This window comes from Oryzias latipes, chromosome 22 (assembly GCF_053564925.1).
Source record: "Oryzias latipes strain Hd-rR chromosome 22, Olatipes_Hd-rR_3.1".
Lineage (NCBI taxonomy): Eukaryota > Metazoa > Chordata > Actinopteri > Beloniformes > Adrianichthyidae > Oryzias > Oryzias latipes.
This window is the reverse complement of record NC_136258.1, coordinates 14,647,668-14,663,149: the sequence shown is the minus strand read 5'-3', so window position 1 is coordinate 14,663,149 and position 15,482 is coordinate 14,647,668. Positions and strand designations below refer to the sequence as shown.

General features: G+C 39.4%; 1 protein-coding gene across 17 annotated transcripts in view; it reads right to left on the bottom strand.

Annotated features, from left to right (window-relative positions):
• The window catches only part of dlgap2a (discs, large (Drosophila) homolog-associated protein 2a), a 197,702-nt gene that overhangs the window by 54,403 nt on the left and 127,817 nt on the right, over nt 1–15,482 (bottom strand). For all 17 annotated transcript variants that reach the window (XM_078941055.1, XM_078941044.1, XM_078941046.1 and 14 more), the window contains one exon: nt 4,612–4,826. Coding sequence is in view for 15 of the 17 variants with exons in the window: in XM_078941044.1 (XP_078797170.1) it covers nt 4,612–4,826 (215 nt within the window). In the remaining 2 variants the exon portion in view is untranslated. The remainder of the gene's footprint in view (nt 1–4,611; nt 4,827–15,482) is intronic.

Below are 15,482 nucleotides of genomic sequence, written 5' to 3'. Positions count from 1 at the left end.
TTAGAAGTGTTCAGTGACTGGATGTAAAAGATATTTAACATCTGTGGAGATTTCAATATCAATCTGATAACCCCAGCAAACATAAAGCAACTGATGACTTTATCAGAAGAATATATGCTATGAGTTTATATGGTACAGTAGGGCTGGTCCCTGCCTGTGATGCTGCATCTGGCAGGGTGTTCACAGAAAGGGAGGTCAAAATTATTAGCATTTCCAACATCTTGTTTTCGTGCTCAGCCTATTTCTCATTGTCTTTCCCCATCAGTTAGGGGGTGGGAGGTGTGAAAGGACTAGGGGGTTGTGTATAGGTATGGGGAGGGGGGCCCTATTCTTTAATTCTTTTGCTTGTTTATTTTAATTTCCACGCTTGTTTTTTTACATTATTTATTTTGTTTTGTGTTAGTGTAAAGGACTTTGTGTTATGCTTTTATACGAAAAGTGCTTTATAAATAAAGTTTGATTTGATTTGAGTAACCCTTGTGCTATCCTAAGCACTTTATTATTGGTGGTGGGGTCATCTGGACCCCACAAGACAGTGCACTAAACCTTTTTTCTTCAATAATATGTGATCTTCACTGGCGTCCATGGATTACATAAAATCCTCTTCACGTTTATCCACCTTTGTACTGGTAGGGATAACACATCAATGTAAGGATCGGGTCATCTGGACCTTAGAGGATAGCACAAGGGGTAGAACAGGGGTGGGATTATATAAATTTGCTTCCTTCCACTCCCTTTCAAGCAATCTTTGATTTGATGTCTAATTATCCTAAATTTGATATGTCTTTGTAAGAATGTAAAACTGCTGATTGTATTGTGCTCCTGTTCCTCACCCTTTACCTCACCTTTGCTCCCGCTCCTACACCTGGCTGTGGATCCTGCCTCTGGCTCATCTCTGGCTCGTCTCTGCTCTGTACCTGACCGAGTACCTCGTCTCTGCTGCTGCTCCTACACCTGGCTGTGGTTCCTGTCTCTGGCTCGACTCGCGCCTTTGACTGTCCCCCCAACCACGGCTGGATGAAGCTCGTCTGCTGGACTTTATATATGTAGTTGTAGATTTAGATAAGTTAATTCTTCTCTAAGAGTTCTGGTAAATCGCCTGTCCGTCTTGGGGGAGGATCCCTCCTTCATGTGGGCACCCCTGAGGTTTTTTCCGGAATCCGGTTTTTTAGGAGTTTTTCCTTACCGCGAAGGGGGGTCTAAGGGCAGGGATGCCAGTATAGCTTAGTCAGTTTGTTAGTTCATTTTAGTATTTTCCTATTGAACTCTTTGTATTCATGATCCTTTTGAGTTCATGTTTTCTTCGAAGCCCATCGAGACGACTGTTGTTGTGATTTTGGGCTTTACAAATAAAATTGAATTTAATTGTTTGTGTATTATTCTTATTTTGATTGCTTGAAATAAACCATTAAAAAAAAATTCCAACCATAACAAGACCCAGCAGAATCTATACTCAAAGTGCTACTCTTATTGATAATATATTCACAAATAATATAGAATGCACTCATATAAGTGGACTAATGATTTGTCACATGAATGATCATTAACCAGTTTTTGCCCTTTTTGACATCAATGTAAAGACAAGGAAAATTATAAAAGAACCAGTCTGCAAAAGGTTAAGAAATGATAAAACTATGAATTCTCTTAATAATGACTTATCCAGACAAAACTGGAACTCCGTGTACAGAGAGAAGGATCTGGATATCGCTTATGCTTTTTTTTTTTTAAGAAACAATTAGCTTACTTTACAATAAGAACTGTCCAGTTTATAAATGTAAGAACAAATGTCCCAAATGCCCTTGGTTAACTCCCAGTCTACAAAATGCTTGTAAAAAGAAAAATAACCTCTATAAAAATGTCTTGAAACAGAGGACAAGAGAAACTGAACATTGATACAAGTCATGCAAAACTAAACTACCGGTAACTGAAATAACACGGCACAGCAAAACAGTGTAATTCAATAATCTACTGAATGAAAATAAAAACAATGTAAAGCAAGTTTGGGAACTATTAAATAACATAATTAAAAATGGGACAAAATAGGCAAACATACCCAGATTACTGTACAGATGAAAAGGTGAATGAAGCAGCAAACGGCCTTATTATCAATGTTTCAAAACTTTTAAAACTCATTATTTGCTGATGACACAAATATTTTCTGTTCTACAGACAATCATATGGAACTTTTCAATGTGGTGAACACAGAGTTTAATAATCTTGTGTCATTTTTTTTTTACCGGATTGACCACAATTAATGCTTGAAATAAAAACCTCACTAAAAATAAAATCACCAAAAATAAATGTGCTTCAGTGATTTTAACATGAATAAGATATCAAGAGCCACCCCATGGTCAAGACATAGATACTTAGGGGGTGGGAATAAAAACTCTTTCCTTTATCTCACCCCCTTTTAGAGCTGTAAAAATAATGTGTGTAGACCAAAAAATAAAAGTCCATTATCAACATACAAGGGTTAAAATGTATGTGTGTATATTGACACTTAAAATATAGTGTTTAAATATGTACTTTGTTTTGTTATAATTAAGTATTTATGTGTGCTCAAGCCAATAAATAAATAAACAAAACAGCAAACATTCCAGACTCAATATTTCTTGCTTATATTTCAAAAACCAAATCTATTATTTGACTTTTAAAAAGATGCATTTTAGTTTTTGTTTGTGGCAGAGAATTAAAAGTAGGCAACGTCTTTTATCCTCCATCAACAAGGATAAGACAGCACACTGATTACTTAAATAGAAAACGTGAATTTGTTTTTTCAGGATAAACTACGACTTAAAACATTTATGCCACACTACCTTTTTTTCAAATTCAACTCCATTCATTATTTAACATATTACCATTTAAAAATTGTATTGCTGAAAAAAGCCAAAACAACATTTTAGCCACAGGAAACTGAACCAATCTTAAACCAAGTTTAAAAGTTCCCTTTCTAAGAACAGGTTTAAACAAAAACACCATTAGTGATGAAATCTGGATAATGCTTCTTGTATGACGAAATTGAGAGGTTGTAATTTTTATTTGTCATTTTACTGTTCAAAAAAATTACTTTTTAAACTCCAAAAAAGGAGTTCATTAATAAAGTGCAGTAAAAACTAAAGGTATAAAAAACAGAATACAAAAATTTGGAATAAACAAGATATTAAAACACTGCACCGCCAGAGAAGTTTTAATATTTGGAAATTATTCCTTAAATGTTACCACACACCAAACCAGGAGAGAAACTTCTCTTAGAATTCAAGAAACTTCCAATTTTAACATATTTTTGGAAGATGCTATAGGCAGTCTTCATGCAGAAACCATCTGAAATCCCATGCTGAGGTGTAAGTGCATATGTATACACACTCACCAGATACTTTATTAGGTACAGCTTTAGTATTGGGTTGGACCCCCTTTGACCTTAAGAACTGCCTTAATCCTTTGTGGCACAGATTTAAGAAGGTAGTGGAAACATTCCTTGGAGAGTTTGGTACATGCTGACATGATAGCATTGCACAGCTGCTCAGATTTGTCGGCTGTACATCCGTGATGCCAATCTCCCGTTTCACCACATCTCAAAGGTGCTCTGTTGGGTTGAGATCTGGTGACTGTGGAGACCATTGAGTTCAGTGAACTCCTTATCATGTTCAAGAAACCAGTCTGAGATAATTCAAGCTTTATGACATGATACCTTGTGGCCATCAGAAGATGGTACACTGTGATCATAAAGAGATGGACATGGTCAGCAACAATACTCTTTTAGGCTGTTGCATTGTAACCATGCCCAATTGGTACTAAGGGGCCCAAAGTGTGCCAAGAAAATATCCCCCCACGCCATCACACCATCACCACATGCCTAAACCGTTGATATAAGGCAGAATGGATCTATGGTGTCATGTTTTTGACGCCAAATTCTGACCCTATCACCTGAATGTTGCAGCAGAAATGGAGAAACATCAGACCAGGCAGCTTTTTTCCAATCTTCTATTGTCCAGTTTTGGTGAGCCTGTGTGATTTTAGCCTCAGTTTCCTGTACTTAGCTGACAGGAGTGGCACCCCGTGTGGTCTTCTGCTGTAGTCCATCTGCCTCAAGGTTGTTGTTCAGAGATGCTCTTCTGCAGACCTCAGTTATAACCAGTGGTCGTTTGAGTTACTGTTGCCTTTCTATCAGCTGGAACCAGTCTGGCCATTCTCCTCTGACCTCTGGCACAAAACATTTCTTTTCAGACCATTCTCTGTAAACCCTAGAGATGGTTGTGGGTGAAAATCCCAGTAAATCAGCAATCTCTGAAAGACTCACCTGGCACTTACAACCATGTCACTTTTAAAGTCACTACAATCACTTTTTCTTCCTCATTCTGATGCTCAGCAGATTGTCTTGACCATGTCTATATGCCTAAATGCATGAAATGTGATTGGCTGATTTCCGTTAACAAACAGTCAAACAGGTGTGCCTAGTAGAGTGGTCAGTGAGTTGATATTTATTTAAAAAAAAACAACCAAAAAATGCACAAAATAAAAGGAGTATGAGAGGTCAATGGTGGTATTGTCTGAACTCTGAAAGACATTTAAAAGTGGTCTCTGAAACGGGTAAATATGGGTTTTGAGTCATACCTGTGGGAGTCCAGCAACTCCCTTGGCCTGATGATAGCCTTGACCAGGGCATCTTTCCGTACCGACTTCTGAGGCGATGTCTTTGGACTGGAGTCCGACTCTCCGCTCTCCTCGTCCCCCATGGCTTTAACATAGCTGCTGCTTCGCATCCGACGGCATGGTATCTCATCGTCTTTGCCACCTCCAGGATACCCCCCCCACTCATCCTGGGGCACCTATTTGATAGAGTCCAAGACAAAAACAAACCCCTTGAGATGGGCTGATGTGAAAAAACATAAAAAAGGGAATAAAGATGCAAATGTATGCAATTGTTATGCAAGCGGTCTCCATCATGAACTCAGCTAGAGGATCTTTGAACACTGAGGGATCAAGCAACAAAACAACTGGTTTGCTCAAAAAATGTGATATTAAATAGGAAAATCATAGCAAAGTAGGATAAAAGATGTGAAAAATATGAAGCCTTGGCACCAACACAAAAAAGGCTGCCAGTTTTCTCTCTATGTCTGGGTGTGGGGATGTCCATACAGTTAATATATTAATATTGAAGTATTAAGAAAAAGAATAATTTTAATAAGGAACTTTTAGGGTTAATGGGAAAAAGCAGAATTAATTTAAGTGTTTGGGACTTAAAGTAAAGGATGCTGTGCTGAAAAAACCCCCAACATTTTCTACAAGCTTCACCTATAAGCTTTTGCAAGTGCTACAAATGAAATTGTTTACAAGTCTAATTTTACTGAATTTATAGATTAGTGCGAGACTAAACCTGACACATGACCACAAAAATGTCTTAATTAAACCTTTAAATGTCTTAGAAGTCTCCATTGTCCTCCTGGAGGACTTCAATGCCCACGTGGGCAACGACAGTGGCACCTGGAGGGGCGTGATTGGTAGGAATGATCCCCCCTGATTTGAACCTGAGTGGTGTTTTGTTATTGGACTTCTGTGCTCGTCATAGTTTCTCCATAACAAACGCCATGTTCGTGCACAAGGGTGTCCATCAATACACCTGGCATCAGGACACCCAAGGCAGGAGGTCAATGATCGACTTTGTAGTTGTTTCAGGCAACCTTCAGCCCTGTGTCTTGGACACTCGGGTGAAGACTGGGGCAGAGCTGTCCACCGATCACTATCTGGTGGTGAGTTTGATTCGCTGGCGGGGACTGAGGCCGAAAAGACTTGGAAGACCCAAACGTACTGTGAGTGTCTGCTGGGAACATCTGGCTGAGCCCTCCGTTAGGGAAGTCTTTAACTCCCACATGTGGGAGAACTTCAAACAGGTACCGAGGGAGGTTGGGGACATTGAGTCTGAGTGGACCATGTTTTCCACTTCCATTGTCTCTACTGCTGCTTGGAGATGAGGTCGCAAGGTCTCTGGTGCCTGTCGCGGCGGTAACCCCCGAACCCGATGGTGGACACCGGAAGTAAGGGATGCCATCAAGCTGAAGAAAGAGTCCTACCAGGCCTGGCTGGCTTGCAGGACTCCAGAGGCAGCTGACAGGTATCGGCAGTCTAAGCGAGCTGCGGCCCGGACTGTTGCGGAGGCAAAAACTCGGTCCTGGGAGGAGTTCGGTGAGGCCATGGAGAAGGACTATCGGTTGGCCTCGAAGAAATTCTGGCAAACCATCCGGCGCCTCAGGAGGGGAAAGCAGTTCTCCACAGGCAACGTTTTCAGTGCAGGTGTAAGGCTGTTGACTTCGACTGGGGACATTGTCGGGCGGTGGAAGGAATACTTCGAGGATCTCCTCAATCCCACTGAAATGCCTTCTTTTGAAGAAGCAGAGAACGAGCACTTTGGGGTGAGGCTGTCTATTACCCAAGCTGAAGTCACTGAGGTAGTCAACGAGCTCCTCAGTTGCAAGGCTCTGGGAGTGGATGAAGCCGGCCCTGAGTACCTCAAGTCTCTGGATGCTGTGGGACTGTCTTGGCTGACACGTCTCTGCAGCATCGCCTGGCAGTTGGGAACTGTACCACTGGACTGGCAGACAGGGGTGGTGGTTCCCCTCTTTAAGAAGGGGGACCGGAGGGTGTGTTCCAACTACAGGGGAATTACACTCCTCAGCCTCCCTGGGAAAGTCTATTCCAGGGTACTGGAGAGGAGAGTCCGTCTGATAGTCAAACCTCAGATTCAGGAACAACAGTGCAGTTTCCGTCCTGGTCGTGGAACAGTGGACCAGCTCTACACCCTCCCTAGGGTGCTGGAGGGATTGTGGGAGTTCGCTTATCCAGTCTATATGTGCTTTGTATTTGGAGAAGGTGTTCGACCACGTTCCCTGTGGTAGGGAACAACACAATATGGACCAGCACAGGACGAAGGGAAAGACAAGACTTAAATACATACAAATCAACAAGACACAGGTGGAAACACTCAGGACTGATGGGGAAAGGTAAAACTTGAAACAACAAAAAAACAGGAAATACTACAAAATAAAACAGGAAATCAAGGAACCAAACACAAAGAAACTGAAACCGTTACAGGTAGAGGACCCGAGCTTGAGGAGAAACCACCCGCGGAGAGGAGCGTGTGTATATATATATATATATATATATATATATATATATATACACACGCTCCTCTCACCCTCCACGGGTGGTTACTCCTCCAAGCTCGGGTCCTCTATCAGAGGCCTGGGAGCTTGAGGGTCCTTCACAGTATCTTAGCTGTTCCTAGCACTGCGCTTTTCTGGACTGAGAGGTCTGAGGTCTTTCCAGGTATCTGTTGTAGCCACTCCTCCAGCTTGGGGGTTACTGCCCCGAGTGCTCCAATTACCACAGGCACAACTGTCACCTTCACTTTCCATGCTTTCTCCAGTTCTTCTTTGAGTCCCTGGTATTTCTCCAGTTTCTCATGTTCCTTCCTCCTGATATTCCCATTGCTTGGCACTGCCACATCCACCACAACGGTTTTCCTCTGTTCTTTATCCACCACTACAATGTCTGGTTGGTTCGCCATTACCATCCTATCAGTCTTGATCTGACTATATATATATATATATATATATATATATATATATATATATATATAAAATAGAATATCAAATATGATACATTGGATGATTTGGTAAGTTTTTGCTCACAATAATGTCAGTTGCTGTCTCAAATGTATTGTAAAGTTTTAAACACATTGCAACAGATGATTAATTAATCAATTTTTTTAATTATTTCAATAAAGGAAAAAAAGAGAATAACAACGGATGAGTTTATCTCTATGGAGTCCTATACTGTTCATAATTAAATAAATAAATATTTAATTAAATAAATAAATATGGCCTCATGCAAATAGGACTCCATATATCTCACCATAAAGTTTTGAAAATTAGCTGAAAGTGTTTTTGAGATTTCATGCAAGCAGCCGTTTTGAAATGAGCAGGAAAAGGTCTTCTATAGCCCCTAGAGGAATAGAGATGAACTACACTGCAGAAAGGAGACAAAATTTTATGCAAACTGTTTTAGGGAAAGTTCATGCTAATGAGAAAGGGGTGTAAATCAAACATGACACGAAGGGTTTTATTGGATTTAACAAATGGAAATTAATTGCAATTTTCTTCAAAATGTGTTTTTCTGTCTCTCAATGTTAAAACTAACTAATTAGTGGTTTTACATTGTGGGGGACATACAACCAGATTAAATCATTTTTCCGATGCTCTAGAATTAGCTTTCAAATGTTCAATTTACAGAACATGTTAAAAGTGTTAAAGGGCATTATTCTGGGTGGGATAAAATGTAGAAAGATACGGGCGTGTAGTAAGAATGCACTCAATATTGAGCATTTTTTTAGCTGTGATCAAAGTGTGTGTAACTGTTAGAGTTTAATATGAATACAGACCAAGTAGAACACTTTTTTTTCTTTTCACACTTCTTTTCTTTTCTTTTCTTTTCTGATCACACAATAAGTGTTTATTATGGTACACACCATTACTCTGCAACACAGTAATGATATTATGTGATCTTCATAGATTTCTGTATTAGAAATGGACATGTTTATTAAAAAACTGTGGGGCCAGCGTCACTCTCCATAATGAACTTGCACTTCAGTGTCACTGAAGAGAATATTAAAGTTTTAAAGATATTTATTTTTAATGAAACACAACAACGGGGCTGAATTAAAAGAACTGCTATGACAGCATTTTTTTCTCATATTTGAGGACGTCCTAAAACATGCCGTTATATTACAAGTTTATTTTAAGACTTCTTACGTATGTTAGTATAGCATTGTGTGGTTCCACTAGTGTTCTGATCATGTAAGGCCTGTTGCATCCATGCATCTCAATAAAATGCAACTTGGGCACAGAGATTGTATGTGCTTACAAACCCCCATTGATAATGCCGTTTTCGGATAAATGCATTAAGCTCATGATACTTGTGACTGATGATGTGCTGTCCTCCTGCTGGCAGTGACTAACTCGTGTTTACAAGTTCATGGGGAAGTGGGTGACAGCGGCTCGTCTGTGGCAAAATGTCAGGAGCAGATAGGATTCATGCAAATGTCACTAATGCGTCAGACACAAGGCTTATTATTTTCTGATGCAGAGGCAAATGTTAACTGACATGCAATAATTATTTACAAGCAAATTAAAAGCAAACATGATGAACATGTCAAACATGTTGAAGTTTTACTAGTTATTCTTTTGTCTTAATCAAAGATGAAGTCTTTAAAAACTTTAACAAAAATGTTTTATTTCTTTTTAGATCATTAAATTGTTTGAATTTAGTTTAATTGTGTCTGTTGGCCACTTCACCTTAATCCTGTTTCTTAAATGTTGTTATTACTTTTTCTTAAATTTAACATGTAAAATAATCCAGACGTCATTAGAAAATTGTTTCAGTTAGAAAGATGACTTGGACCAAACTATGGGATGTTTGGCTGTTAATAAACACAAACCTTGAAGGAGAACTAAACTGTTGACCTCTGATTTCATCAAGAAGATTTAAAAACGGTTTTATGTGTGTTTGCTGTGGTTTCGAGACGTTTAAAAGGGAAGACTCATTGTACCGCAGAGATGCTGTCACTTTAACCCAATGCATCATGGGAGATGTAGTGTGAAAACTGACACAGGTGGCAGACAGATACGCTCCTCTGAGCTTCATTGTTTGGTTCACTTGTTCCACGGTCTGACACCGGATTTCGCGGAAAGCTACACCGCTAAAGACGTGCTTTAGCTGGAATTTTTGTTGGAACTAAGAGGCTGTACGAGCTAAATCAGAAGAAGGAAGTAAAGACTTTAACCACTTCTGATTGGTCAGACTGATGACGTATGATTAAGCCTCCGAGAATGATTGGTGGAGACAGTTGAAGGGGTGGGACTTTTCCAAAAACAGAGCTGAAGCTACGGCTAAATCGCGGTACCATCATTCTTATGAAAATATCAAAAAAGTATTTTATGATCTTTCATTTTCCTAACTACTCAGTATTTTATCAGGGACTGTTTGGATGAACAAAGAGCTGATGTCCTGGAGATGGTAAATGTTTTTAGATCAGTGAATGGGTAATTTCCCACGGTACACCTGGCCATATCTCACGGCACGGCACACTGGTTGAAAAACACTGTTCTAATCAGTGCGCCGTCTCACCTTGCTGCCTGAGCCCACTACCCCTCCCCTTTCCCTTCGAAACACGCAGCTCCTTATCAAAGATGGGAGCGCGCAGCTGCGGGGACGGCCAACTGCAGATTTCAGGCTGGTACAAACTGTGAAATAACAGATAATAGTAAACTGATAGTGGCGCAAAGTTTTTTTCTCCAAGCACCGTTACTACACCGCGCCCGTCTGGCATCGCATTGCGCCTGAGAAGGACTGGTCTAATTAAATTTTTTTAATTACAGGTTTGTCTGTGAGCCAGATGTGGTCATCAAAAGAGCCAGATATGGCTGGTGAGCCATGGGTTCCCGACCCCTGCAACAGTGGACTAGAAGATATTTTTTGGTGCAAAAAATTATTTTTATGATCGTTTCCCCGACTGTGATGTCATCATTGGGGAGATTTTGGTGAGTTTTTGAATATAAGGGGGACACATTTTTCACTCAAACACGCAAAACTGTTTTGTTTTCTTTTAACCCCAAGTTATAATAAAAATTATAGTTTTGATTAGGACAGTGTTGATACTGGAAGCTGGGGCGATGTGTTTATTGGCTTTTTTGTTGCAACAAATCAACTATTACCCATGTATGCTAATAAAACACTCTAAATTGATATTACAGATAAAAATGAATCTAAAGGTTTTGTTATATCAGAATGGATGAATCAAAGCTGCTTTACTGCACTTTTATTCTGATCATGTACTCAGCATGGGCATCCATGTATTCATTAGAACACAAACATATGCTCAAACACACACTGATAAAAGTCATTCATCTCCCCTCGCCAGACAGCCACACACCATCTCCTGAATGGAGTCGATGGGTTAATTAAGTCTTGGAGGGGTTTGATATTTTTAGACATCTAATTAATAAAGGGAAAGCCAGAGGACAGGCGCATACTGTGGCGAGGTTTGTTTAATTTGGATTGGCTGATAAACGATGTAGATTGTCTCTTTTTGAAGACGGAAGAAAAGCAGCGAGCAGCAGAGTGCTGACGGTTGAGAAAACACATATCAGCTGGGAAAAATAGAAAAGCCTTTAAAGTGTTGAAAGTTTGCCACATACTTTTGCCGAATCTCATGCATTAAACTTTGTTTGATTTGAAGCAGATCTTTAGGAGCCTCTTTGCTGAAAAGTGATGTTGAAACGCTCCACAGTACAGGCCATGGATAGAAGCACAGGAACTGTCACATTTACAGATGCCTGAATAATGTATCCATCAATGCTAACTGAATTGTATCCAGAATGATCTTCAACACCTCAACTCAACATTCTTTCGACTAGTGAAGGCTGGTACATTACGTTTAATACGTTTTTACCAAACATACTGTCAATTTTTTGGCCCATTCATTTCTAGATAGCTTATCGTAATTAGCAAATTAAACTTGCTAATTTAATTAGCAAAAAAAAAAAAGTGTTGCCACAGGTTTAGCACAGCTTAAAACACGTGTCAAACTCAAGGCCCGGGGGCCAAATGTGGCCCGCCATGTCACTTTCTGTGGCCCGCCAGAGCATAAAGGTTTTTAATTAACAAAAATTTTCTTTAGTTGATTAAAAATTATTTAAGTGTTGTTGCTGTAATTATTAAATGTTTGCAGGTCTTATGTGTGTATGCAGACAAAATGTTACACGTGTGATACATGTTCTGTCTAGCTCAGTTTTATGTTATTTTTCTTTATTCCCTTGGACAATTTGATCCTTCATTAATGGAGTTATGTAGGTTTTAATAAGTGGACGAAATTTAAAAGGATTTATGGTAGAGTAACAAACAAACATGTGTTTTCTATGCAACTGGAATTGTCACTATAAAATGTTATAATAAATAATGAGTTATTTAACATTAAGGAGTAGTTACATTTATTTTTTCATTACATTTAGTTACATGTATAAGTTATATTTGGCCCTTTGAGGAGAGCCACTATGCTGATGACAGAGGCTCTCGGTGAAAATTAGTTTGCACACCCCTGGCTTGAAATGTAATGTGGCCAACCACAATCAAGAAATCGTAGACAGATTTTAGAGAACAATGGAGGTCGCTTATTATTGATTTTATGGTAGGAGCCTGTGGGCCCTGTTAAAATTTGAAGTAGGGCCGGACTTTGGACATAACCTGGCTTACGTAATCATTGTAAAGAGGTTACTGCTAAAATAAAACCCAGGAGCTAGCAAAATAAGTAAAAAACAAATGTCTTTGGAAAGTTTCTTTGCCAAGAGGGAAAAGGCCCAGCCGGGACACAGAAGAGGAGCCTTCGACTTCCAAAAAAAGAAAGCAACATTGAATAGACATACTTCTTTTTTGAGTGTGGGAAGGGGAGAAGATGACGACACCTTTGCGATGTACAATGACTTCCAATTTATAAGTACAGAGCTCGTCTTGTCACGTCTCTGTTCCTCCTTCATCGAAGTGTTGCTACAATTATCCTCCGCCACATCTTAAAGACCGGCCCGTGAAAACCTTTTATGACGTCATACCGGTCAACGGCGTTAAAAAGGTTGGGGACCACTAGAGTCTAACACTTTGACCACTTTAATATTTGCCTTCATAAATCATGTTGCAGTGAAAGATTTCAGCTTAGTTTCTGCTCTTTGTGTATTCCATGTGCTTTTACAAATCACTAAGTTACGACTGAGTCATTAAATATAAATTAATCCCAGAACCAAAAAGTTTACAGTAACCAGCCGACTGGAGATGTAGCTGATTTATCACAGGGTTTGATAATTAGATGAGAGACCAACCAAAGCCAACGTGAATGGGATAGAGGTCCCTTTGAGGCAGGGGGTTATGTGGTGGAGAGGCCAGAGAAAAACAAAGAATTCATCAATAAAAAGGTATATGAAATGCCAAAGGGAATTTGCAAATGTCACGTTGGTTGTCCCAGACCATAAAAATGAAAAGCTACAGTACAATAGGACAAAAAGGTCAAAAACGAAGAGGGAAGAATAGGTTTCAGCATATTCCTGTTAATACTGTCACACAACTGGGATGATTATGGAAAAATGAAATGGGACACTTTAATTTATTGAAATATATTTGTTATTTAAAAATAAAAAAATAAAAAAACAGGATACTGGGGTCTGTTTAGTAGTTACACTGTGTACTGATACGGAACTACGACTCATGTTGTTTGACCACAAAGAAAAAAGGGCTTTTAGAACTTAGATTCCACAGTTTCTCCTGAACAGATCCAGTGATTAATCTGTGAAAATACCAAATTATCAGCTTTCACTGATTCGCACATCTGGTTTGGCAGAGATTTTTACGCTGGATGCCCTCCTGACACAACCCTGTATTTTTTCCAGGCTGGGGACCGGCACCAGGGGGCCCAAACTTAGCGTGAAGATTCTTGGCCAAGGACCCACATTGGATGAAGCTCATCACCAGTGGCATTTTAACTGAACATTTCAGATAAATGTAAAAGTAAAGCCCAAATTTTTTGAAAAACAAAACAAAAAAAGCTTTAGATTTATACAACATACATGTAAAATCTGAACTACTTTTATCGTTTTAGTGTGAAGGATGTTGTTAACCCCTTGACAGCTGAATTTGTTTCAAATTCACTTCAAGTAGATGCTAAATTAAGGTAAGTTTGGAGCTGAAGTGGTTTATTGCATTTGCATCAATTAACCAAAAAAGTTCTTCTGAGAGATTAACTTAAAGTGGTACATATGTACACAGACTAATAAATACATAGAAAGTGGATACTTTAACTGTTGTCCTCTCAGAAAATCATGAAGCTCATCCTTCTGTTATAACAAACAGCTCTGTCGACATGAGCAGAGTGTAAAAATATATAGCGATAGTGTGACTTTTAATATAACAGAGCTTTTGTTTTTCAATAAAATCAATTTCATTCGGCCTTACAGAGCGTAGCCGTGACATTAGATGTTTGCCAAAAAAGCTTTGGCATTTCAGGTGACGCGCTGCACCAGCAAGCCATTTATATGCGGCTAGTGCAGATCAGGTTTGTTGGCTTTGTGGAGTGACGTCTGTGTGTGCCGGGGGGGGTCTTCCAAGGTCTGAGCTGAAGCACGTGCTAGACAATGAAGTCTCTAAAGTTTGAATGCATTCCTATGAGGAAACTTAGGTCACATCTTAAGTGCTATCTTAGAGGACCCAACCCTTACTTTGACGTGTTCTCCCTACGATGACAGGGGTGGATAAAGGTGGAAAGATTTCATGTAATCCATGGACACCAGTGAAGATCACAAATCATTGAAGAAAAAAGGTTTAGTTAGTGGGTCTATATGACCCAACTCCCAATGTTAAAGTACCTAGGATAGCACAAGGGTTACGACAGGAGCTGAGTTTTGGTGGAGAGGGACATTAGTGGAGGAATTAGAGTAAAGTTGGATGCTTGAAGCTTAAATCCTTTGAAACACCTCCCTCATCCAAAACTCACATCTTTCCTTTAAAAAATGTGCAAAAAGACTTTTAGGTATGAAAAAAATCGAACAGTTTATCACAAACACCCACTCATGCAGCATTCAGAAGTCTCTGTGAGAATATTGTTTATTCCTCTCTTGTTTAGATAGATGTTGGTGTGAAAGTGGACAAAAAAAGTGTTGGAGATTTCTACACACGCTGTGAGCTGTTCACAAAAAATCATTTTTTTATGCACCACGAAATTGTCTCACATGAGGCAGCACACCTGAATGATTTATGATTTTGAAGCCGGAAGAAAATACATTTTTGTTTCAGGTCTATTGACTAACTTACTTTAACCACAACAAGAAAAAAAAAGAACAACTGAAGAAAAAGTACAAATAAATACATTTATTATAATTTCTTTTAGGGAACCCCTGTTTTGTGTAAGAGAGGATGCTGCTCATTTCTGTCTCGTTGCCAGTTGCTACTTTGCACCTCCGCTTTGTAGTTCAATCAGCAGTGGCTGGGCCTTTCAAGCTTCCCCCTTTGGCAAGCCAACATGGCAATTAATTGGCAGATTAAATCTTTCATCAGCAAAACCATCAAATACTAATCCTCCTATTGTACAGCACTGATGCAAACAGAGCGTTAACCTGAACTTAGGAAGCAGCTGACTCTGAGCTGGAAGTTGATTGGAAATTCCAGATTTTAAAAAAGCAAAGCATGTGGTTTACAGCTGTTAAGCTACGTTCTTACCATCTCCTGCAATGTGCTTGCAAGCGACCACTTCCAAGAAAAAGTCAATGTAGACACATGTTTTTGGGCTTCCACATTTAATTGTCTTGCATTCATGCGCTGCAAGTTTCTATAACCATTTTCAAACTCTATTTTTCAAAACATCTGGCCATTGAATGGGTGTTGAAAGTCAAGCC